Below are 26,170 nucleotides of genomic sequence, written 5' to 3' on the forward strand. Positions count from 1 at the left end.
GACTTAATAACAGTGAATAATTAATAACAATGAATGCATATAAAAGCAGAACATTTAGAACTAGGACACTTTGGAGGAGAGAATGGAGGAGGTGACAACCACAAAATACAGTTTAGACAGAAATGTGATGCCCATTTTATAAGAACCTATAGTCCTGGGATTATTGCTGAGGCTCTCTGATGTTTAACATTAACACTGTAGCTCTTCTTTTTTTCTTCAGAGGACATTCAAATGCTGAAAGAAGAAGAGTTGCAGACATTCTAGTGCCCCCTAATCGATCATAAGCTTCTTGAGGGAGTTGAGATAAGCTGGGATGAGGGAGCTGACCGACTCGTCGTCGTCATTGTTGAGGATCTTCTCCCCTCTGCCCTCTGAGCCTGCAGAGCTGGGTGACCTGACCAGGCTGGGGTACGGAGTGCTGTAACCCTGGCAGAGCAAACAGAAAATATTCAGGACAGAGCAAACACGCATACCCACGCTCAAAACTAAGCTAATCTGTAGCTGCACTAATTGTAAGAATCACTGGCTAGAATTTAAACAACAAATATTTCAAAAGCATTTATCCTGCTTGATCGTTTTCTCATTTTATTACATTATAAACCACAAACTTCAATGTGTTTGGCTAAATGTTTCTAATTTTCCTCTATAGGATAATAACTTAGGATTAGTCTGACTTGATGCCATTTTCCCAATTTTGTAGCAGAATCTCGGTTACACATAAATCTGGACTTTAAATGGGCCAACAGGAGGATGCTCTGATCCAAATCATCCCAATGCAGCTCTGATTGTTTCAGACTGTTCTGTATTTAACTGCACTGTCTGTTGAAGATATTACTCCCCACAGCATTATGCTCCCAACACCATGCTTTACTGTGGAAATGGGGTGATAAAAATGATGTTTATCTGTCTGCACAGATTAAACAGTTCACTATGAGAAGCTAAAAGCTTTATAACCTAGTTTAATCTTCAGAGTTCACTACATACCCGTCTGCTGTGTTCCCTGATGTACAAAGAACTGAGGCCTTCACAGCACTGGTGTTTTTTTTTTAATAGTAGCAGCCATTTAAAATGCCCCTTCCCAGTCGAACACCAGCCGAATGGGAGCCCACTTCCCTGAAAAATTCCCAGCAAAATCCCATCCAGCTTCCATCCACTGACCTTATCCTGGGCATGCAAACCCTTTCACTGAATTACAGGGTCTGACCAGGAGATGATGCTTCTCTTTAGATCTTAATATCCCAAAATCCTGACGGAAAAAATATTGTAGTGCAAAGATCGATCTTTACAAAGGAATTGTAGGGGAGCAGCCAAGGGCCGATCAAGGAAAGTGGGGTAATTTTGAATGGGTACTACTGTATTCTAAGAATATGCATCTACAAATTAGGCGGCTTCTGCGCAAAGTTGTTTACAATGGATTTGACTTTTTGGCTGTTAGACTGCAGGGGGCTGAATGTAAATGCATGCCACACTATTCAGATCTACATTTGTAACAGTTTTAGCAAAATGCATGATTTTGTTTTTACACTCCTGCTTTGTGTTGGTCCATCACATAAAATTCCAACAAAAAACGCAATTAATGTTGTAATGTGACAAAGTGTGAAATGGTTTAGAGCACAGGAGCAATTTAATGACCGTAGATGAGACTTTAGACAGAGAACATACAGAGGAGTATCCTTTGCCGAAGCTGCCCCTGTTCTTGGTCCTGATCTTGGTCAGGGCAGACTCTGCGATATCAGCCCGCTCCTCAGCATCATCCAGCTCATGAACAGTCTTCCTGTACTTCGCCAGGTTCATGTTCGCCTGTTCCTCCTGAAAAGACATCACATTGTAAGCAAGAGAAACAGAGAGTCACCCACAGTGGCAGGGAGGACCATGTGACATACAGCCTCTTCCACTTGTCTTTTGTACGCCTTCATCTTGTTCTGCAGCCTCTCCACCAGCTCCTGCATCCTCTGCTGGTTCTTCTGGTCCTCCTCGGACTGAAACAGCAGCTCCTTCAGACGTCGCTCATTCTTCCGCAGCGTCTTCACCGTCTCAGCGTGCCGCTTCTGCTCGGAGTCTAACTCCAACTCCAGCTCCTTCACCTGCACAGAGGCAGAAACTGACACTGAGAGGAGCTTCATACGGGATCAGAATAAAGATTCATATTTAGTTGTTAAATCAGAAAATGATCTAACATGATGATTGATGATGGTTGATGCAGCAGCCATCTTCTTTAATATTTTGGATTATTGCCATTAAATGTCATAAGAAATGCCATAAGACATGCCATCACAAACTTTACAGATATTTCTCTTAGCTACATCAGATACTAGCGTAATAATAACATTAATCATCAATATTATTATCATTATTAAACATAGTAGGCTACTCCTGATGTAGTAGCACAATAAACTACATTTCACTGCTTTGTATTTGTGACAGTGTGATCACAATAAATTTGAATTCTATTGTGTTCTAATAACCTCTGAAATGAAAAGTAGAGCAATTAGAGGTCATTTTTGAAGTGTTTTCTTCTTGTGTGACTGTTTCAAAGCTTCACTGCTTCCTACTAGATCAAACCTAAAGGCTATTTCACTTTTTTTAGGTTTAGGTAAAATATTTAGATTTCTGGGTTTATAATATTTAGAATAGATATGCTAGAATTTGATATTTCACCATATCTTTATATACTACTTTGTTTGCGTTCATTAGGATTCTATCCACTGCATAGTACATGAGGAAAAATTTAAGTTGCATACTTTGGAAGTTAAAGGAGAAGTTCGGTTTTTTACACTTTAAGCCCATTTTCTGTAGTGTCCAGGATGAAATCGAATGATCGACACCAAAATTTTGACAATTGCTCCGGTCTCTGCTTTTTGGCTCATTTAGAATCACCCCCTGGCTGCTTTAGAATGGCTTGCATAGAGCATGTCCGATAATGTCCTTAAAACAACCTTAAACGTTCTTTTTTTTTAAATATGCTACTCACCGTGTCGTCAGCGCTGTTCAATGACGTTCCAAAAAAAGTTTCGTAAAGAAAAAACGTTCCTGTAGTGTTTTATTTAGCATTTTGTAAATCCCATTGAGTTCTGTAGGAATAGTCAATATTCCGCTGCCACCGGAAACGGAAATGGGGCCTGTTTACACAGTTGTAGTCTTTTCGCTTCACTCTGTGTACTCCGACGTCGAGAATCAAGAATCCACCTTTCGTATTCTATTTTCAGAGTTTTTTAAAGTGTTTAACAGAGACGTTAGCACCTCGACGTCGGAGTACACAGAGTGAAGCGAAAAGACTACAACTGTGTAAACAGGCCCCATTTCCGTTTCCGGTGGCAGCGGAATATTGACTATTCCAACAGAACTCAATGGGATTTACAAAATGCTAAATAAAACACTACAGGAACGTTTTTTCTTTACGAAAATTTTTTTTGGAACGTCATTGAACAGCGCTGACGACACGGTGAGTAGCATATTTAAAAAAAGAACGTTTAAGGTTGTTTTAAGGACATTATCGGACATGCTCTATGGAAGCCATTCTAAAGCAGCCAGGGGTTGATTCTAAATGAGCCAAAAAGCAGAGACAGGAGCAATTGTCAAAATTTTGGTGTCGATCATTCGATCTCATCCTGGACACTACAGAAAATGGGCTTAAAGTGTAAAAAACCGAACTTCTCCTTTAAATTGACTTTAGTTGACAAGCTGTCAAGCTGTTTTGTGACATATTTTTCAATTATCTTGGAGGCCATTGATAAAATACGTATATATGCCTACAACTGCATCGCTCAGTGTGAACTCTGATACTCTGATGTATAGAGCGGTGTAATCACCAATCTTTTATTTAGTGAATCATCTATCACACATATGATTGGGGCTATAAGTTGTGTCGTATATGTCTAAATGAACCTTGTATTCATCCCATGCATGCTTTGGCTCCAGAAACCTTCAGACTACTGATGATCCTCTTTAGGTGAGTGAAGGACACAGGATAAACATTAGAGCAGGTGCATCAGCGATAGAAGTCCCCACAGACGACGGTGTGTCTTTTTTGATGCACTCTGTGTCGCACATTTCAAAGATTGCAAAAAGTATTAGTTAAAGACTGACAGTATTTCCTGTATTTGGTTGATTTGATTTTCTTAATAACCTTTTCTGAACCAAAGTTTCCTGATAGTTTATTTTTTTATGTGTCCAGACTTTCTTTATGTTACATTTTGGATTTTTTTATGACATTTATGAAAAAGTTTGCTAGAGTTTCTGAGTGAATATTTGTTTGTCAAGATATTTCATAAGGTCCCAGATTCATTCCTTTAGGCAGATGTCTGTTCTGAGGGTTAAATTTTATTATTCTTTGAAAAAGACTCACTATTTCTTGAATTATGCTTGTAACATTTTTTCATCCAGCTCTAAATGTTCTTGTGAAAGAGACATATGCAAATCTATTTCATTCAGAGTGGTTTCTAAATTATTTATTTCAGACTGGGATTCTGAACTGCTCAAATGGTTTATTAAGAGGTCGATTATTTCTATTTTTAAGTTGTTTTCTTGAGAAAATAATCAGATTGTGATCTGATAAACCTGTAACCATAATTAAATACTAAATCCATCCATGTTTCATTAGATTTACTTCTCTCACCTGAGACAAGTTATGGCTACTTGTGATTTGTTTTAGTCTTTTACTATTTGATTTATTGAGCCAGTTAATATTAAAATCACCACAAAGTATAACTTTTTTCTCCCAATTGCAGCCTGTAATAATGACCTGTAACTCTTCATAGAGACAATTACATGCTTAGTGTAAATCATTACTCCTCCACCTCTACAAAACTTTCTAACAACATTTTGTAAGCTGGTGAATGGATCACATTTCAGCATAATGGTTCTAATGTTTATATATAATATAAAAGTGTGATTTAATGTTTGAAAAAACTTGCATTTAGAGTACTTCAAAAATGATTTCTTTCCCATAAACTGAGATCTTTAAGCAATGGCAGGTTGAAGGCCAAAGCTTGAATCTGGTTTCCATGTCATGTTAATATAATTTCAAACTTGCTTTATGCTGGACAGAACTCATAGCTCTGTCTTTAAGCTTGCATTTATAGAATGCCTATATTGTTATTGCCCCATTTGTGACTCCACTAAGGGGGCCTTCCCTGCAGATCCACAGTCCCTTACATCCGGCAAACCTCAGGGATCTTCCAAGGTGCCTCTAAACCAGTGGTCTCCAACCTAGCTAAGCTAAATCAAATTACTGATTACCTTTTCAAGCCATTCATTTGATTCAGCTGTGTTGAAGCAGGGATGCATCTAAAATCTGTAGGACAGTAGATCTTGAGGACCAGGGTTGGAGATCACTGCTCTAAACGATTGTTCCCAATATGGCTGCTTGTACTGATCTGCTCCAGGCCCAGGCTCCAGGCCCACTGGCGGAGTACATGGACTCACTGATGCTGCCCTGTGGGACCTCTACACTATGGCTTCTGGGATCGGGCCCCTCAGTGACTAAGGGGTTTGGCTCCTCAGAGGCTGGGCCCCCAGGTGCTCTCCTCTCTGGTGGGTTCAGCTGTCCCTATATCTACCCTCCTTGTGTCCCTGTGATCTGGGAAACTTTGGCTATCTTGTGTTTCGTGTCGCCTCTTTTTCTATCCAGGGCCCTGTAAGGTGAGTCTGTGGCCACCCACACCTGCTATTAAGCATATTTACATTCTAAAGAAGTTTTGAAAATCCTTCATACACAAGTTTGCTTTTGCATAATTACTGCAGGAGTTTGGTTCCAGGTGTTTACAAATACATACTTATAGTAAATATTAATAATAAACCCTAATTGATACTGTGTTATCACCATAAGTTTTGCTTTCCACAGACATATACTGACCGGACATCTAAGGGACGCCCGCTGCCCTTGAGGCTGTTTTGATATTTACTTTGGTTGTCTGTTGTCCTCTTTTAAATGTTGTCATGTTTTCTGTCCCTCTCGTCTCATGCTGGTGCAGAAGCAGACTTCAAAGTGTTGCTGTATATTGTCTGCGTTTTTTTATTTTTGGTGTTATATTTTTATTTATTATTTATATATATTTTATTTATTATTTATATATATTTTCTCTATTCTCATCTGCTCCTCCCCCTATCCTGTCTCTATCTTTCTCACCTCCCTTTCTGTCTCTGTTGCATACGGTTTAAATCCCTAAATCCTTTCAAATAAAGTTTCATAAACAAATAAGAAGCAGAACCTTATGGCAACAACCATAATTGTCTGCTTGTAAAAGCAAATCTATCCCTGGGATTCCCAGACCTGTATTGGCAAAATCGGACACAGACATTTATTTTCTAAATTCCTGTCCAGATTATCAGATTATCAGTATTATGGGATAAATAATTTTGGAACAAACCTTCCCCTCCAGCTTCTGGATGATCTTCTTGCCTCCTTTCAGAGCCATCTGTTCAGCCTCGTCCAGCCTGGTGCTCATATCTTTAATCTGGCCTTCCAGTCCTTTCTTCACTCTCTCCAGGTGAAGTGCGTGCTCCTGCTCCAGACGCAGCTCCTCTCCGACCCGCGCTAGCTGATGGAGCAAAATGTTTCCTTCAAACGTGACCGAAGTTTCTAAAAGGTGTGCAGCAGTATCACACGTGCTGAGCTTTACCTCACAGTTGGCCTTCTTGACCTTATCTGTGCAGCCTCTCAGCTCTGTCTGCAGCTCATCATGCTCCTGCTGCAGAGTCTGGAGATCCACCTCCAGTTTTCTCCTCCCATTTAAAGCTGACTGAAACTGAACTCAGAAAAATATTGATTCAAGATTTCTGATTTCAAGTGTCCAATCAGTGGTAAGGGAACAAAGACTCAGTGCATCACCTGGCTGCTGAGATCCCCGTACTTTTCATTGGCTTCTTGCAGCTCGGTCTCCAGGACTTTCCGGGCCCTCTCTGCGCTCTCAAGGGCTGTGCGAGTCTCCTGGCCTTCGCTGGTCAAGAGAGCACAGCGGCGTTCCAAGGCCGCCTGCTCCTCTCTCTGCTCTTCGTGGCTCCGCACCTCCTCCTCCAACTGACCCTGCAGCTCCTGTAGAAGAACACAACTGGTCAGTCACAACAGACTGACAGTAAGTGTCCTGCAGTAGTATTCATACTCCTTCCTTTTTACATTCTGGAATGTAGAAACAAGAAACCTCAGAAGAAAAAAAAACAGGAATTTAGGCCCAACGTCTCACATCTCGTCACCTCCTCACATCTCAGGGCTGTTTGCTTTGTCTTTGCATGGTTTTTGACAACCTGCTGACAGGAGCTCTTTTATTTACTTCTTACCGTTCTCCCTGTGGAGGCCAAGACTTTAGTTGGAGATTGGCCTGGTTCTGCTGGAGGTTTCTTTCTGTTAAAAGGGAGTTTTCCTCTCCACTGTTGCTACAAGCATGCTTAGTGTGAGGTATTGCCTTTGAGTCAATGAGTCGATGCAATCAACTGGTTTTCCTTAGATAGAAAACTTTGAATCAATTCGACTGAATGATCTGGTGAACTGGGAAGTTTCTTGAAATGACGCTATATAAATAAACTGAATTGAATTGGGTTTCTAGTCCCTTCTTTGCTGCCCTTCCCCAGAGCAACCATGCATCACTGGCTGCTTTTCTGATTAACACTCTTCTTACCTGAGTTACTTTTGTACATATTTGTTTGAAGGAAATGTTGAAACTACAAATCACTTCACCACATTGTGTAAGTCTGTCACATTATATCCAAGTAAAGATTGCTGATTGTTATGATCAATTAGTTCATAACTTGCTATCAATAGTGGACAGCATGCAGCAAGCGGACCTTGATCTGCTGCTGCATCTTCTTGCTGTTCTTGTTGAGCTCTGTATTGTTCTTGGTGAGCAGGTCAACCTGCACCTCCAGCTCGTTAATGTCGGCCTCCAGTTTCTTCCTTAGCTTCAGCGCCTCTGCTCTGCCTTTCAGCTCCACATCCAGGCTGGCCTGCAGAGACTCTAACGCCCTCTGGTGGCTTTTTCTAGGAAGAGGAGAGGGCAAATGAAAGCAATACTAACAGACTCCTTTTAAGAGAATAACTGACAGACAGTTTAGCAGGTTTAGAGAGTATGAACAGCGCTGGTCTTACCTCTAGATTATGCACAGTGAAGTTACGGACCAGCAGCATTAAAAATGTTAACATATAATTAGAGTAATAAGGGAATCCTAGTGTGGAAAGATTTGAAATCCTTAATTGTGTCCTGTATTGCTAACCATACTGTTTATTTATTTATTTCTTATAAGTTTTTTTATTATTATTTGGGCAATAAAGAAAGGAGGAGAAACTGACCTCACAGCTTCAGCCTCCTCCTCTTTCTCTTGCAGTCGGCGCTCCAGGTCTCCTTTAGCCTGAGACAGCTCCAGCTGAAGCCTCAGCACCTTTGTCTCCTCAGCCTGGAAAAAAAACAAAGAAATAGTTGATACTTTAAGCAATGCTGGATGCAAGAGCAGCAGCTAAAAACAGTCATGTCTGGGGAAAAACATACCTCCAAAGCTGCCTCAGACTCCTCTAATGATGCCTGGAGCTCCTCTTTCTCCATCTCAATCTTCTTCTTGGCTTTCTGGAGCTCATGGACGCTCTTACCTCCATCAGACAGCTGGTCTGTCAGGTCAGCTATCTCCTCTGTGAGAAGAACAAAAACCCAAACGTTGCAAATGAGCTTAAAGTCAAAGGAACTGATGATATGGTGTTTTGTTTGCTTTTTCATTGGGTAAAATATGTCAGTGGGAAAGATCTGGGACTCCTGTGGTGAGATTCTTTCAAGGTTTTGAAGTGATTCGTATTCTACCTGTAACAGGTAACTGTATGTCTTTATTTTGAGGCAGAAGCCAACCACTACTGCAAGAAGGGCCAAAAATACAGCATAAATATTAGTATAGAAAACATATGAAGACGGGGAAACATGACCAATGATCTCCTATAGACTGCTTTAGGTTCAGACAGTTACCTAGTAGCTAATTTATTTTTGATATTTTTCAGATAAGAGTCTGGAAACGGTTAAATTCTCTGCTCTGCTTTGACATGACAGCTTCCTCCTGGAACAGCTCATTTGCATTTAAAATGAATAAAGAGGACACTGCTTACAAACTAATTAAAGAAACTCCCAGAGAAAATTCTGAACTCTCCCTTTAAGAAAAAAGGGTATTTTATTTTAACCATCAATATAAGCAATAAGAGCGGTCAGTGTTTTTTTTTTTCTTTGCTTTATAAAACACAATTAACTATTATTTAGTCTAAGTTTTGTCGGTGTAGAAATCAGCTCAGTTTAACATTAAAATCAGAAATTTTAATTTTAAAGTAAAGAAAACAAACCTGCAAAAACAAAAACTTTTTTTCAGTTATGTCAGCAAAATGAAACTTCCTGGAATGACATCTGTAGGAAAATGATCACCTTTATCACACTAGTAAAACAAGGTGGTGGCAGCATCATGGTGGGGGAAACAATGTTATTTAGCATGGATAGAGCTGTGTGAGTCACAATGTGTTTAAACGTATCATCCTTCCATTAGCTGTTGGGTTGCAAGCTAACTTTGATTCAAACTGTAGTTGTAGCAGAGGTGGTTCTAGACAGGGGCCAACAGGGCCCTGTGCCCCTGCAGCCTAGTCCTGGCCCCTTTTATGGCCCCTGTACTGAAAACACCCATAACAAAATTCATGCAATTAGCAGATGCAATTATAAAAAAAAAAAAAAAAAGCTTTTTCAGATCTGTTTTTGCAGTGTAACTACATCAATTTTTAATGATCATATGCGATGAAAGAACAGACTTTTAATGATGTGTAGTAGTTTTAGCTTCACCTGTAATGAGAAATAATCACAGTTTTTATTCATTAGTTCAAGTGTGCAACCTGGCCTTAATGGCTCATTTATAATATTAAACACTCTCGGTCTAGATTTTTTTGTGTTATTCTTTAGTTCTAACTCCCCCCCCCCAAAAAAAAAACATCAGCCCATCATGCTCCCCTGATATAGTTCGTCTAGAACCACCACTGAGTGGTAGGATCTTCTACAGCTATAGAGTAAAACATCCGAGACCCATAAAACTATAATAAAAAATCTGACCACGAATTCTAATATTTTAAGAACAAAGAGCATCCTTCTCACCCTGGAATGCTTTATTCTCCCTGCGCACAGCCTCCAGCTGCTCCAGACACTCTTCATGAGCCGTTTTAACCTTAAAGAGCTCTGCGGCGTGTTGCTTGCTCTCCTTCTGGCAGCCCTCCACCTCGGCCACCACCTCCTCACACTTCTGCTTCCAGTCCCCGAGCTGCTTCTCCAGAACTCGCTGCTTCTTGTCCAGCGCCTGACCACAGCTGCTGGCCTGAGGTGAGTAACAAGCTTTGACTGCACTGAAAAGGTCCGATGCAGTAGGTAACACGTTTTCCTAATGGTGGAGTTTTTTTTACCTTCTCCAGGTCCATGCAAAGCTCCTCCACTTCTCCCTGCAGCCTCTGCTTTGTTTTTTCTAGTGAGGAGCATTTTGCCTGGGTGGCCTCCACAGCCTCCTCTGCCTCCTGAAGCCTGGCTAGAAGCTTCTTCCTGCGATAAACTCAGATTATTGTGGATGATAGATTACAGAATCCATGCAAAGCATCAAAGTGTGTCAGATAAGGTGAACTCATCCAGTATCAGCATAACACACTTGGTCTCTTCCAGCTCATCTGCATGCTGGATGGCGTCGGCCTCGTATTTAGTCCTCCAATGCGTCACTTCACTGTTGAGTTTGGAGACGAGGCGCTGCATCTCCTGCTTGCTCTCCTGCTCCTCCTCCAGCTGCTCCCTCAGCACCTCACACTCCTGCCGCGCTGAGCTCAGGCTGCTGCCCACCGCCTGCTTAGCCTGGCATCAGCAGCAGATGCCGAAGTTATTAGACATTTGCTTCAATCCATTTTTGGTTCCATCTCTGAACGTACCTTCAGCTCCTCATCCAGCTGCTTCTTCAGCTCCTCCAGCTGCGTCTGGAGCAAATTCTTGGAGCGGGTCAGCTGGCTTACTTTGCTCTCTGCCTCCTCCATCTGTCGGCTCACATCGGCATTATCAGCTGCCGGGAAACAATAACGACTATTTACTATGGTTAATTCAACAATAACTCAAAAGACCCAATTCCTAAAAAATATATTTCAGAGAATTCAGTCATCCAGGTCATTCCAAAAAAGCAAAAAACAAACCAATCCACTGGACTTTTGTTTCCAAGTTTGAAGACGTTTCGCTTCCCATCCAGGAAGCTTTTTCAAATCAAAATGTCTGAAATGGCGTTGAGTTCGAGGCTTTATAGAGTGGAGAAAAAACAAAACCTTATTTTGGCTTAGAAAACATGCAAATTGAACCGGATGAATGGGTCCGCCCCTTTGGAATGGGGGTCGTTTGGCTTCTTTGTTAGCCTGCAATAACCCATACCTGTCTATGTCTCTGAAAGGTTTTTTTAAAGGGAATTGTTTCCCTGGCTGAACAGACGAGGCGTTCTGTTCCACTGTAAGGGGGTGAGGGTTACGATGATAGCGGGATGGACTCAACTCAATTTATTAAATTTGAATCCACCCCCTCTGTTTTTTTTTTCTTTCTTAACATAGATGGCTTCCTTCATGCCCCTCTCAAACCACCTATCTTCTTTGTCCAGATAGGTGGTCTGAACTCAGCACTATTTCTGACATTTGGATTGAAAAAGCTTCCTGCGTGGGAAGTGAAATGTCTTCAAACTCGGAAACAAAGTCAAGTGGATTTTTTTAAAACTCTTTTAGAACCCTTAAATTTTTTCCTTCTTTGCCCTTTCATTACCACAAGTTTCAGTTTGATATTTTTGGGATTTTTTTGTGATTCACAAACAAAATCTAGTGTTGTTTATGATGATGAAAATGATGAAATGGGATGTGTTTTTTCACTGTAGAAATCTGAGAGGTCTGATGTGGGTTTGGATTCAATGTGTCGCCTTTCACTCATTTATAGGTGACAGTCTCATGGGGCAGGTCTTTGCCAGTTTGAAACATTTAATAACTAATGTTTCATTCCAAACCTCAGATTGAATTTATATTTATCAGAACTTTGACCTGACCAGGGGTTTGCATAATGACTCAGACAGCCTCAGTGTACCTAGAAGTCTGGTCTTTGTCACATTGAGCTCAGACAGCGTCCTCTGCAGCTCGTCTCCTCTCCTGTTGGCCTCAGAAAGCTGCTCCTCTAACTTCTTTACCTGGCTGTCTGATGACATCTGCATCACAAAACAGACACACTCATGTTTAATTAAAATAGCAGAGTAGTCTTGTTGCTTGCTCTGCTAACTTTCTGACCTTGGCTTTTTGCAGGCTGTCCACTGATGCAGACAGGTCATCCATCTCCATCCTCAGGTTCTGTTTCTCCTTCTCCAGTTTGACCCTGGTCCGCTGCAGAGCTTCACACTGCTCGCTCAGCTCTGACACCACCTCGCCGTGCCGCTTGCGCAGAGAAGCAGCGATCGATTCGGATTGAAGAGAGGACTCATCCAGCTCCCGCCTTAGACGATGGAGTTCGGCCTCCCGCTTCTTGTTCACCTCCATCTGTTTGTCACACAGATTGCAAATGTTTTGCCCCTTCTTCCCAAAAATGTACTTCACTTTTTCATATTGTGGAGCAACCATGAGCCTCTGTGTTTGTTACCGGGATTTTTTTGTGATAGACAAACACAAAACAATGCTCAGTTGTGAAGTGAAGGAAATTATGCATAGTCTTGATAAAATAACTACTTTGACTTTAAATTAGATAACTGCTATAGCTATTTTTGCTATAATTCTTTACCACATTAGCATATCTCAAAACTGAATTCCTATTCTTCTCATCTTTGGTCGGTTTTCTACAGTAGGGTGAATCTCTTCCACATTCTTGGGTCTTTATCAGGTTTTCTTCCATGACTGTTCTGTGTTGGAGTTCTGCCCAGTTTCAATTGAAATCTCTTAGCTTTCCTGCCTGTGGAATCAAATGATGTCCTCAGTATGTCAATTCAGAATGATACACCGTGTTGGTTTGCATATGCCATAAGGATGCAGGCTAAAATGTTTTTTGTCTGACCTTCTTCCACATGTTTGCATAACCAAAATTGCTTTTAGCAAACCACTACTGTACTTCATATGGCTTTTTTGAAATGAAAATCAGCGCTATCTGCCAACATCCCGTGCACAAAGAAGGAACTCGACTGTATGTTTATGTACGTGTATGTTCAACAAATTCTCTATATAAAAAACACCCAACAAAGGCAGGTTGTGATATTGCAATGTGATAGAAAACTCTGAATCAATTTGACTGGATGATCTGGTGAACTGTGAAGTGCCTTGAGATGACATGTGTTGTGAATTGGAGCTATAGAAATAACTGAATTGAATTAATCTATCCCTGTTACAGGGATATATACCTCATGTCTTACTTAAGAAACCATTTATTGACCTATTGTAAATGATTTGGTCAAAATAGACCTATTTCTAATCAGCCTTTCTTATCTAAAATTAATGAGAAAATTGTTGCTAAACAAGCACTAAGCTCTGGTTAAAGTCACTAATGATATTCTCATGGCATCAGATAATGGATTTGTATCTGTACTTTTCCTGTTAGATATCAGTGCTGCATTTGATACAGTCAATCATAATATTCTCTTAGAAAGACTTGAATATTATTGTAGATTAAAGGAACAGCACTAGACTGGTTTGAATCTTATTTATTGGACAGATTTCAGTTTTTTCATTTTAATGATAAATCTAACCTCAAGCTCCGGGTTAAAAACAGGAGTGGAGTACCACAGGGATCAGTGCTAGGGACATTTGTTTTTACTATATATATGCTCCCAATCAGTAGAATTATTATAAAACATGGGATACATTTTCATTGTTATGCTGATGATATTCTGCTATACCTGTCTATAAATCCAGATAAGGTTACTCATTACATAGATTACAGGCATGTCTTAAAGACATAAAAACCTGGACGACTCTTAACTTTCTCCTTCTGAATGCAGACAATCAGAAGTTATAGTCTTTGAAAAAGAAGCTGTTCAGTCAGTCATTTCATTTGGATGGGATTAAACTGATCTCAGATAATAAAGTACAAGATCTTGGTGCTATTTCTGATCATGGACTATTATTTAGATACCATATCAAAGAGAATGTCCTTTCATCTGCGGAATATTGCAAAAAATTAGAAATATCTTTTCCAGTGAAGGTGCTAAGAAACTAAGCCATGCATTTGTTACTTCAAGGCTGGACTATTGTAATTCTTAACTGTCAGGAAGTCCACAAACTGTAATCAAAAGCCTTCTAATGATCCAAAATGCTGCAGCCAGAGTTCTGATGAAAATTAAAAAGAGAGATCATATCTCTCCTATCCTGGCTTCTCTTCATTGGCTTCCTGTTAAATACAGAATATAATTTAAAATCCTCTTTCTCACTTATAAAGCCTTAAATGGCCAAGCTCCATCTGATATCAGAGATCTGATTGTTCCTTATGTTCCTAACAGAGCACTTTTTTGTCAATCTTCAGGTTTACTAGTGGTTCCTAGAATTTCTAAAAGTAGAATGTGAGGCAGATCTTTTAGTTATCAGGCTCCTCTCCTGTGGAACCAACTACCAGTTTAGTCTGTGAGGCAGACACCCTGTCTACTTTTAAGGCTAGGCTTAAAACTTTCCTTTTTGATAAAGCTTACAGTTAAAAACAGTGTGATATTTGCTTAGTTGCTGGGTGAGTAGAGAGGTAGGTGGAGGATCCGGTGGGAGAGAATTTCAGTCTAGACAGACGTTTCTACCTTTCCCATGTGTCCTCCAAAAATAGTTAGGCAAGCCTGATCTATTTTATGCATTTGTGCTGCTATATGATTTGGTTGCTGAATCACATAGGGGTCACTTTCCTCATCCTGCTTCATTCTGTCCCTATTCTCCCTTTCTGCAATATTTGTTAAGTTCTACTCATAACTTTATGCTCTCCCTGCTTTTCCTCATCATAGTAGCTTCATCTGGTCTGTTCATGTTTGATTGTGACTCCATCCTGAATTGAAATATCAGCTGTGCTGCTGCCATCGATATCTTTGCTTATAGATATTGGAGCTTGGCCTGTTTTCAGTGTAGTCCTGTTTCTTTTACTGTGAATAGCTAAATTGGCTTGGAGCTCATCTGCCTAGCTGTGTGTTCGTGGATGGGGATTTGTGGAGCTGATTGAAAGTGACCTTTTGAATATCTGCTACATTTGGTATGTCTGCTTCTGTCTCCTTGAACCCCTGTCAGCTTCGGCAGATGGCCATTCAACATGAGCCTGATTCTGCTGGAGGTTTCTTCCTGTTAAAAGGGAGTGTGTTGAATGCTGAAGATTCAAAGACAAAATGCAGGCAAAGGTCGTCACTGCAGCTCATCTAGGAGAAGGATGTCTTGCAAGTCAATGGTTGCAACTGATTTTCCTAACCGTTCTGAAAGTATTGTCTCTGTAAAGTTTCTTAAGATGACGTGTTCCGATTTGCCGCTAAGTTAATGAAATTGGTTTCTTCCCTGCTCATTCAGGTCCCCACTGTTGTAAGCTCCTGTTTTGATCCGATGCTGCTCACACCTATGGGCAACCATGTTTTTTTTCTTTTTTTTTTTTTTTTTGGTAAATGTACAAAAGGTCTTGGTTCACACACATATGTCTCATAAAATTATGCATGATGTCACAGTTTCAGCTAGTTTTCCTGGTCAGCAGCTGCAGCTTCCTGCGCTGTCAAAGCAGGTCTGTAACATTTCTTTTGACTCATTAGTCCACTTCATAACAGTTAATCTTGCTTTACCCAGTCTAGGTGGATGTTCCTGTTTTAGTCTGGACTTGTCATCTTCCAAATAAACAATACTCTGTGAGAAAATAAAAACATACCTTTTTCTACTATAAATCTGCTTAAAATGTTACCACAACTGACTCGTCTTTGGTCATCATGTTGCATCTTATGCTCTCTAATAAACCTTCAAAAACAGTTGAATCATATTTTAATAGAAACTAACCTGTTTTCTTATCAAACACATCTGAATTATTTTCGCTCTATCAGAGTAAACAGGGTGAGCTTTTAATATGTTCTTTATGATGTTTTTCTTCTCTCAACTCCATACACAGCTTTAAAAGCTTCAAGTTTTTAACAGTAATGAAAAAAAATGTGAAAAGGTTGAAGAGGTATGAAGCAAAACAATCATCGTGACTATCCTGTGAGGTACAAGAACATTTTTTGAGAAGGTCCTACTTAGTATGGGTCTGTCTGCGGCATACCTGTGAAGCTGTGACCCCTCCCGCCTCCTCAAGCCGGTCAGTGAGTTCATCGAGTTCTCTGGTTAAATCTGCTCTCTGCTTCTCCACCTGTAAAACACATTCCAGCTAAATCTTCAGGATTATAATTATAGATATAGAGTATAATTATATAAATACAAATTAATGAGTAGAGGTTCTACTTTGAATCAGATCAACTGCAAAACCAACTCATCAGTTTTGGACCCTGAATCAGTCCCTCCTTACTGAAAAGGATCTCTAACCTGTAGGGGACCAACATGATCGACAGCTCTCAGAAGGAAGTTCTATTTCCTGAGGTCAAAGGTCAGTAGAGTGGAATCCAATCAGAGCGATGCAGGGGGTTCGCTGCTGACAGGCAGCACAAATATGCTCCTCAAGCTGATGATGTTAACTGATCCTTTATGTTTTTTATTACTGAAATTCTTCTTTAACAATATTCCACTAGAAACCATGGATCTTTTTGTCGGCTCCTTTATATGTCAGCAGAGTCCCCAGACAAACAACACCTTGCATGAGATAACATTGATGTATTAGACTGTTAAATTGTGCTTCCCAATCAAATATTATCCATAATGGATAAAAAGAGCATATTATTTATATTTTAAATGCTATTGCTTATTTGCTATTTTTTGCTAAAGTTCCAGACACTAAACATTTCCAGCTTTAGATAAAAAAAACTTTATCAAACACAATCCCAAAAAATTTTAATTTATCACCATGGTGACAATGCAGTGGGTATAAACATCACATGAGAGATTGTTACCTTGTTAGTTAAATGTTAACATCCAATCATGATGAGCAAACACAAAACAGGCTTATATTGAATGGCAACTGGACTTTCTTTCACTTTTTGAAGACATTTCAACACTTATTCAGGAGTCTTTGTCAAATCTGCTGGCTTGTAGCAGACTCTAGGAGTCCAAAAAAAAAAAAACTTCTAGAAAGGTGTTGAAATGTCTTTGAAAACTGAGCAAAAGTCTGGTTGCCTTCCAATTTAACCCTGTTTTGTGGTTGCCCTGACCCTGATGACTAAGAATTTACACAGGTATGCTGCAGCAGCATAATTGGATGTAATTATGGGTATATATAAAAAAAAAAAAAACTAAGCCTTGTGTGTCTGAGGTGGAATAATTATTATAAACATAAAAATACTGGAGCAGATGACTTGATAATGAGCCAAGGCTTATCAACCTGATTGATTGTGGTGATGATGATTTCACCAGGTAGTGCATCATAATGACTAAACCAAGTGTCTTAATTTCATAACTGTTGAAAATTTAGCTTAACAACTCTTGATCCCAAAATAACTCAAATAACCAAAAGACTTCTGGATTTTTGAGAACAACACAGAGACCTTATAGTGAGGACCCTAGTAGGTGTGTTTGTTTGTCAGTTGTTGTGTTGAACAGGTCCTCTTCCTTTATTTTCCCAGCTTTCAGTTTTTTAAGGGATTCTAGTTTCTCATTTGCCTTTTACTAAAATATAGCAAAAAACATTTTGCACCAATATGTCCATAAAGAATGAGATCAAATTCCCCTCATTCTTGTGCTTATTTTCATCCCTAACCCACAGTTAGCTTCTTTTCTTATATTTTCGGGGAGAAAACATACGTATCATAATGTTAGTTTACAGTCATATTCAATAAATAAGACTATTGAATAGGCTATATGAAATAGCTAGTTTATTTATATAGCAGCTATCTCTATAGTTACGCTGCTATAGGCTTAGACTTTTGGAGGACACAGGGACCCCTATTTCATCATTCCGCTTCATTCTCTCTCTATTCCCCCACTCTGCAGAATCTGTTAGTTCAATCTCTAACGTTCTGCTCTCTCTGCTTTTTCTTATAGTAGCTTCGCCTCGTCTTTTCCTGTTTGGCTGACACCATCCTGGAGAGAAATATCAGCTTTGTTTATAGATGTTCGAGATCGGCCTATTTTTCCAGTGTAGTCCTGTTTCTCTCACTGTGACTGGCTGGATGTGCTCTCTTCATCCTCCGACATGGGAGCTGGCTCAGGGCTCGTCTGCCTGGCTGTGTGTTTCCTGGATGAGCCGCCTTTTAAAGCTGCCTTTTTGTATGTCTGCTTCTGTCTCCTTGAACCCCAGTTGGCCTCGGCAGATGGCCGCTCACACTGAGCCTGGTTTTCCTGGATGTTCCTTCCTGTTAAAACTGAGTTTTTCCTCTCCACTATCGCCACAAGCAAGCTTAGTGTGAGGGATTGCCTTTCGAGTCAATGAGTCGATGCAATCAACTGGTTTTCCTTATATAGAAAACTTTGAAACAATATGACTGTATGATCTGTTGAAATGTTAAGTGCCTTGAGATGACGTGTTGTGAATTGGTGCTATAGAAATAAACTGAATTGATTTGAATTCCCATTATTCAATTCTATTCAAATTCTTTATGTTAAGTATAACGATTTTCCGCTATACACAAATTAATTAATTATTTAATATTGTAATATTACATCAGACCAATACAAAAATATTGTAATATAGAAGAAAGGACCAATTAAATGCTTAATACCTACTTAAAAGATAGTTTAAATCTGATGAACAAGGCTCATGCATATTCAGTTTAAGATCAGTTACGAATGTATTATATTATTCAAGACCCCATGTCTCACTTCGAGATTAATCAGTCAACACGGATAAGATAAAATGACTTTTAGTGCTTTGTTATTATTACATGTTGCAGGCATATAAACTTAAAAATGTTTTGCACTACACTTTTAAAATGTACAGTCTTTCCATATCTCTAATGTTATGTTAATAATGCTTTCTGCATTATACTACTGCTTTTTAACCCTATTAATGGAGTGCACATGTCATGTTAAAAGAGTTAATGCACTTTTATGGGCAGAACAAACAGCACTTGTTGTTTTTACAGCCTTCTTTTACAGCTGGTTTAAAGACAGCCGTACATGTTGAGATTAGTTCACAAAAAGCTGAAAGTCCCGAGCCCCCCAGGACCGCAGAAATGAGCCACAGCCATCGACACACCTCTGACAGAGCGAGGCAAAACAGATGACTCTCACTGGGGGCCTTTACTATAACCCCACTGCCCCCAGCTGAATATCCTTAAAAACGCACCAGCCCACCTGTGTCGAGGAGCCCCACCCACTCTTTGTTTAGGCCTAGCGCCAAATGATTGACTCATTCATTGCTCTCTCTCTCTCTCCTGCACTGAGTCAACATCCCCACAGCATCAACACCATCGGACATGCTCCCTTCATTAATCGGCTCCAAGGAACCCCCCCAGAGCCTTGCTGCCAGAGATGGGAGATTCCTCTCCTTTTGCAAAAGAGCATGAAGGAGTAGTTTATCTCTGTGCATACAAACCGAGGTGTGTTTGCACAAAAGCTTTGCTGTACTAATCCATCCTCCTGCCCCCAAAGCAACAAAAACTTTAAAGATATCTGTTGGTGTGTTCCTTTCGGCCTTACTAAAACAGCATAAGGTTCACAAAAGTAAAACAAGTAATAAGACAAATCCCAGGCAGATCTAATGATATTACATTAATGTTAATATGTTAAAATAACCATTTTGTTTTGATATAAACACAGGCTTCTTTTAAAAGATCCATTTGTATTTTTATATTAGTACTAGTTTTTGACAGATATACTGCCGCAGTTTCTAGAAACGTTTGGCAATCTAGTCATATTTGGGTAAAAAAAACCAAACAGCAACCAACAAATTCAATCAGGAAATGTTTATACCTAAGGGATAAAAATTATATTTAAGTAAGAATTAATAATCTTAACTTTCCCAAAATACTTTATCAGGATCTAAACCTTAGTTTTACTTTGAAATGCTATGGTTACTGGATCTGTTTTTCCCACCAAGTCAACAAATCATCAGATTATCAGAAGTTTCTGTAGCTGGATTAACTGTAGTAACTGTACATAGTTCATCTGATTTGCTATTAGCCTCCCAAAGTTTGCTCACTGCAGTACAACTTCTTGCTTGCCTTGCATGTTTAAAAGGTAAGGGAAGGGGTAAAAGCCCTTGTGAAAGAATAATAAATTGTGAATGGATTTCTCTCTTTCAAGTTTTTGGAGAGTGTCTGTTATTTGATTTTTGTAGATTTTTATTGAAGCTTTGCAGGTGTTACTGTCCATTAGCAGATGCAATATTTCAGACTTCCCAATTTCCCCCATTTTTTAAACTATATAGAGGTGATGGAGGGCAGAGCACTCAGCACATACAAGGGAACACAACCAACTCACTGGTTCAGATACGTGGAAGAAACAAACACAGGAATATGAGGCATTTACCAATCACATCAACTCAGTGGACAGAAATATCAACTTCAGTAGTGCGGAAGCTAAGAGAAACATGGATCTCAAGAAACAAATTACATTTACATTAATTGTATCGTGAATCAGAAGAACAATCACAGTGCATGCACAACAAAAGACTCCAACAATCAAAAACAACAAGTGTGGCAATTTGATCTGCATCTGACTTGGAAAGCGCTGAGGAGGTTATTCCTCAATGCTGCTTAAATAAATAAGCGCTACAACTACAGGTCACTCTGGTGCGAGCAAACAATATTAGCAAAGACTCCTGGATCTGTGTTGAAAAGTCTTTAAAAAAATTAGCGAAAGTCTGGTTGCCTTCCAATTCAAGCCTGTTTGTGGTTGTCAAGACCCAGATGACTGAGAATTTACCCAGGCATCAAAATATCAAATATGATTAAGTTATTAACTGATTGCATTCTCTTAAAAACATTAATCTTAACTAGTGTTGCACCAATACCAGTATTCGGTGGGGCCCCAATCCAGCACGGAAATTATGGTATCGGTATCGGCGAGTACAAACAAATAGGGCACTGACACCATTCTGAGAGCCAAAAGTTTATTCAACTATTGCCACCCATTCCAGGTAGGCAATAAAAAAGTTCTACTGGATTCACTTTGTTTTAGTCTTTTTCCTGCTTCACAAAGGTAGGCAGCAGCTTGACAAAGCCATGATGGCAATTATTTTACATCCAAGTAGTATGCAGTTCTTCATACAGACATCAATTTCAAACAGATTGTATCGATATCAGCCAATGTTGCACAGCCAGGTATCAGGGCGCAAAACACTAATTAATCCCTAATCCCTAATTAAGTTATTACCTGATTGCATTCTCTTAAAAAAATATATCTTAAGCAACCTACAGTAGATGTTTTGCATTGTATGAATGAGACCAGCAGTAAAAGAATGTTAAAATGCAATTATATGTTTGTAAGAGACATAAATGTTAGAGTGTGCATGTTTCTCATGATAGGAAAACCCATTCACTGCACAAACACTTATAACTTATGTGTGTATGAGACTAGCCGGCATTCTAGCTGGGAGAAGATCCACTGGAGAAAGCTGCAGCGCTGCGGTCCAGGATCTCCTGATGCTATCAGGCTGAGTGTGACCTGAGGAGCAGGACCTAACAATGGCGAGCCTGTCTGCAGCCGAGGTATGTTGTAATTGAGCTGCTCTGAAGACGGAGGCTGCGGAATAGATAAAGACCTGCATGCCCCCGCCTGCCTTCCGCTCCGCTCTGCAGCTTTCCGAGGCTGGAGGGCTCCCAGCTAGAACCATTGAGAGTATACCACCCAGAGTTAGTAGAAGTGTGGAAAACACACCCTCAGGTCTGCTGTCACTCCATTCAAGCACTGCAGTGAAATATGTGCCCTTACCTACTGTATGAGGGCTTAAACACACAAAGGATTCAAGAATGTATTGTCTGAACTAACAGGCACTTGAAGCACCTCGGTAGGTTAGGCTTATATGAAGACTTACACAAAGAGGACGTGTTGGACACTTAGTTGTGGTGAAGTAGATGGTCATGGTTTTGTTTATTTGGCTGAAGGAGCAATGTTTGGGGATTCCATGGCAGGACATCGTCTAGGGTGTGCAGGTGGAACAGTGGTTAGTTAGCACAACCCATGTATGGAGGCCTTAGTCCTAGACGTGACCGACCTGGGTTCGAATCTGACTTGTGGTTCTTTGCCACATGTGTCTCCCGCTCTCATACCCCCTTTCCTGTCAGTCTACTGTGGCAAAAACGAGCCACTAATGCCATAAAAAAAAACATGGTCTCTCTTGTTTGATAGGGAAATCATTCTGAGGAAAATGCCCGTATGAGCTCCCTCTGCCATTTTAATCAAAAACACAAGGTTTGTACCAAACTGGATTGTTATCACAGGTGCAGATAATTTGGTGACCGGACCCAAGGAGCAGCACATGAACCTGTTGGCAACATGGTTTTCACTTCTCCTCTTTCTAACAGTTTCTCTCTGATCCCCAAGCTGATGTCAACCTCATTAGCCTGACTGTTAGAGCAGAGGTCAACAGAACCCAGAGCTGTTTGCTTCTCCAGTATGTCAGATTTAATGCCCTTTTCATTTTTTTTAGCATTTAGAGCAGAAAAAAGCAGCACAGAAGCAGATAGTTTATCTTTTTCGATACCTTAGCTCTCATTGCTCGTTCTGCTTCCAGCTCCTCCTCCAGCTCCTCGATCCGAGCCTAAAGAGACACATAGAGATCTAACATGAGCTGAACATGAAACAAAAACCTCTTCCTGACCTGTAAAGTATGACACAAATATTATAACACGGTTTCACTCAGACGGCGTCATTATAACAATAGAAATACTGTTTTCTATTTCAGACCAGCACTTCCATGTCTCATGCACATTGCTTTCTGCAGAGCTTTGGCACACCCCTGGATTTTTTTCCTCAGGTAGCAATTTGGAAAAAGAATGTCCAGCAGCCACCAGTGATTATCCTCAGTGTAAAGCTGTGTTTGGTCACTGAGACCAAAGAAAAACATGGATGCTTTTTGAGTCTGACATTCGAAGAATTTGGCTCGCAATTTTGTGTTACATTTTTCAAAAAAATAACACCAAACAGCTAGACAAATGTACTTATAGGGCAAATATGATAACAGTAAACATAAGTTATCAACTCCTAAAATATATTTAGAATAATTTCTTAGAACCAAATTGTCCCATTCTAATCCCAGCTGTTTAGGACTATTTAGGAACTATTTAGGCTTAGGAACAAGATCAAGAGATTTTTAATCCCCAGACTTTGGTTTGATTTACAGCTCTTGTAAATTTATTAAGACAACAACATCAGCAGAAAAAAATGCTATAAAAGGATAAAAGTGACATTTTTATTATTTTTTCACATATAAAAGCATAAGATCTTGTGTCATTTAATGTAAGATGATATTTTCTCATAGATCTGAGTTAATAAATTATGTTTTTAATGGGGAAATGTTATCATTTAATGACTAAAAAGGGGAGTAAATTTGAAAAAACAAAACAAAACAACAACTAATAATTCATTTAAAATTAATATTTTCTTGAAATCTTCAGATATAAGATCAATATAGATTTTAAAATATGAAATAAATTTATTTAGTTTACATACTGACATTAAATTTTTATTCTTTGCAGTCTACTGTAGATGGGTTCTTGCGTCGATTTGTTCTTGTATATAAAGTAAAGAGGAAAGTAGGCTTTTTTTCTGAAGCTCTAATGAAGAGCTGAACTTAGACTGGTTAATCAACACTATTAGGGTGGAAATACTTGCAGGCATAAACAAACTTCAGCAGCAAATAAAAATTACAGACACAAGGAAAGGGAGCCGTTTTAGGTCTCATTGACTCTCCCATCACCCAACCTGAGCATGCATGCAGTGACGGTGGAGAGGAAAACTCCCTTTTAACAGGAAGAAACCTCCAGGAGAACCAGCTCAGTGTGAGCGGCCATCTTCCGAGGCCGACTGGGGTTCAAGGAGATGGAAGCAGATATAGAGATATTGACATAAATTAAATAAGTTCTTTGGCGCTTGGGCCCCGGCAAAAGACTTTGATGCTGTGAATCAACATTTGCTTGAATGAGTAACCTAAAAAACAATTAGATTAGTGGCTCGGACACTGGTGAAGGAATAAACCAGAGGGTGAGTGGGACAGAGAATGATCTGAGAGATATAGGAGATGGGGTAGAGGTGGATGAAAGTTCGCTTGCATGTGGGAGAGAGAAGATGGGCCAGAAGCTTAATGAGGGGGATCTTCAAAGATCATTGGCTTCAGAGAAGGTGCGCCCCCTGGAGTTGATTGGCTGGAGCTAAGCAGGGGACATCATAAAGGTGAAGCTGAGTCTGCTTGATTGAATTTTCAATTAAGCTTCATTAACCTCTCACATCCTTGTAGAGGGACTTTTTAACCAATATTACTTTAGCTCACTGAAGTTCAAAAACCTTTGCTTCTGCACAGCAGGATTCCATTCTGTAAAGCAACGCTTTGATTCTCGCACTGCAAAAACTGGTCTAAATAAAGGCCAAAACTTTTTTACATAAGGTTATTTGCACTTAATCTCAGCAGGAAATACGATGATCAGCCATGGATTGAGTCATTTTGTGCGTAAAAAAAGAAAAAGAAATCATATATAATGCTCTTGAAATAAAATTATTTTAAACTTATATTATTTAAGCAAATGGCTTTATAGCAAAATGTCTTACTTATTGACTTATTTAAATTTATTTCAGAAGAAATAGACTTTTTTGGGGTTTTTTTTGGCAGCATGCATGGCCTAATGTCCTTGCATTAAACTTTAGTATACGGTGGTAGACCATTACTATATGCTGTCCACACCATGCTGTACAGCTAGCATACAGTTCCTATAAGCTTTACATGTTTATTTTGGTCTCATATGCAACTTCAAATACTACTAAAAAAAAAGAAACAATAATTTTCTCTTGCAATCCCACAGAAAAACTAAAACTAAATTTGTTAAGGTTTTGAATTGTCCTGTGATACACTTTGAAATGTAACTTGATGTCTAAGGTCTGAAACAAGATAGAACTCTGGGATTTTTTGTCATTTTCATGATTTCATCTCAGAAATGACGTTAAACATGGAATATGGAACCTCATAGTGTTTTTAACCCTATAATCTTTTAACTTAATATCAGATTTAGTGCTAGGACCAGTTGCCTCTCTAAGGACATTTTTTATTTATTTTCTCCTTGACATTCAACACAATGCAGACACCTGTATCAGTCTAGTGAAGGGTCAAATTCTTTTATTTGGTTAAACAAAGAAACTAAAATTACTTATAATTACTATATCATTCAAACTGCTGCATGACAATGACCTGTAGAGAACCTGTAATTTTACAAAAAAAAATATGGATTACAATTTCCTATGTTACAATCAAAAAGCAATTTTAGCTTGACACAGAAAAAAACTGAAATCCTACTTAGAAAAGGTTTAATAGTATATTCCATTGAAAACAATTGGGTTAACTGATGGCAACTGTCTCTTCAGTGAATGCATTAATATTTTTTTAACAGAGATGCTAAAGTGTTTTTTTTCTCCTCTCACCATAAAAAACAATTAAAATGCTTTTCCATAAATAAATCACTTGCTTCACATTTCTGCTGCACTTATCTCCTGCCAAAGCTGTTTTCTTCTGCTGAGGAATATTTATTGCCCCCTCCAATGCGCGGCTACAGCCTACCGTGTTGTGTCATGTTCACTGTTATCTTTAGTTTCTATCTCCGTCTCGGTGTCAGGAAGTTGTGTCTGACATGGCGTTTAGCCCAGGGCCGCTCGCAGCAACAACACACCCGCACCTCACTGATGGTGGTGAAAGCTGCTTGTCGGCTATTCTCCACAGAAACCTCCAAAGTGCCAAACGCTCCAGACTCTGACAGATAACCATTTAGTACCATGTTTAATCCAGCAAAACATTTTTATTCCCAACCATCACTCATATGTAGCAACTCATCCTTTGCATAATTAAAAGTAAAGTTCATGTAGACTCGAATAAATATATAACTTACATGCCAACGGAGGACCTCTGCAGAGAGAACAGCCATGGTGAGGCAGCAGCAGCCCAAATGACTGACTGAATGAGAGACTGACTGTCCAAAA

The 26,170-nt window shown here is 39.5% G+C and overlaps 1 protein-coding gene across 1 annotated transcript; it reads right to left on the reverse strand.

The window, feature by feature from the left end:
• Window positions 1-23: 23 nt before the first annotated feature.
• Window positions 24-26,170, reverse strand: LOC107095331 (myosin-16-like). Its single transcript, XM_015391374.1, has 18 exons — window positions 26,080-26,170; window positions 22,695-22,751; window positions 16,224-16,310; window positions 12,275-12,520; window positions 12,078-12,195; window positions 10,904-11,031; window positions 10,633-10,829; window positions 10,397-10,529; window positions 10,095-10,311; window positions 8,478-8,614; window positions 8,282-8,385; window positions 7,780-7,972; window positions 6,830-7,033; window positions 6,621-6,746; window positions 6,369-6,539; window positions 1,884-2,084; window positions 1,663-1,809; window positions 24-426 (listed from the first exon to the last, which is right to left on the reverse strand). The coding sequence occupies exons 1-18, from the start codon at window positions 26,113-26,115 to the stop codon at window positions 271-273; spliced, it is 2,658 nt and encodes an 885-aa protein (XP_015246860.1). The 5' UTR covers window positions 26,116-26,170; the 3' UTR covers window positions 24-270.

The sequence above is a fragment of the Cyprinodon variegatus genome, unplaced genomic scaffold (genome assembly GCF_000732505.1).
Source record: "Cyprinodon variegatus isolate N-32 unplaced genomic scaffold, C_variegatus-1.0 Scaffold538, whole genome shotgun sequence".
Classification (NCBI taxonomy): domain Eukaryota; kingdom Metazoa; phylum Chordata; class Actinopteri; order Cyprinodontiformes; family Cyprinodontidae; genus Cyprinodon; species Cyprinodon variegatus.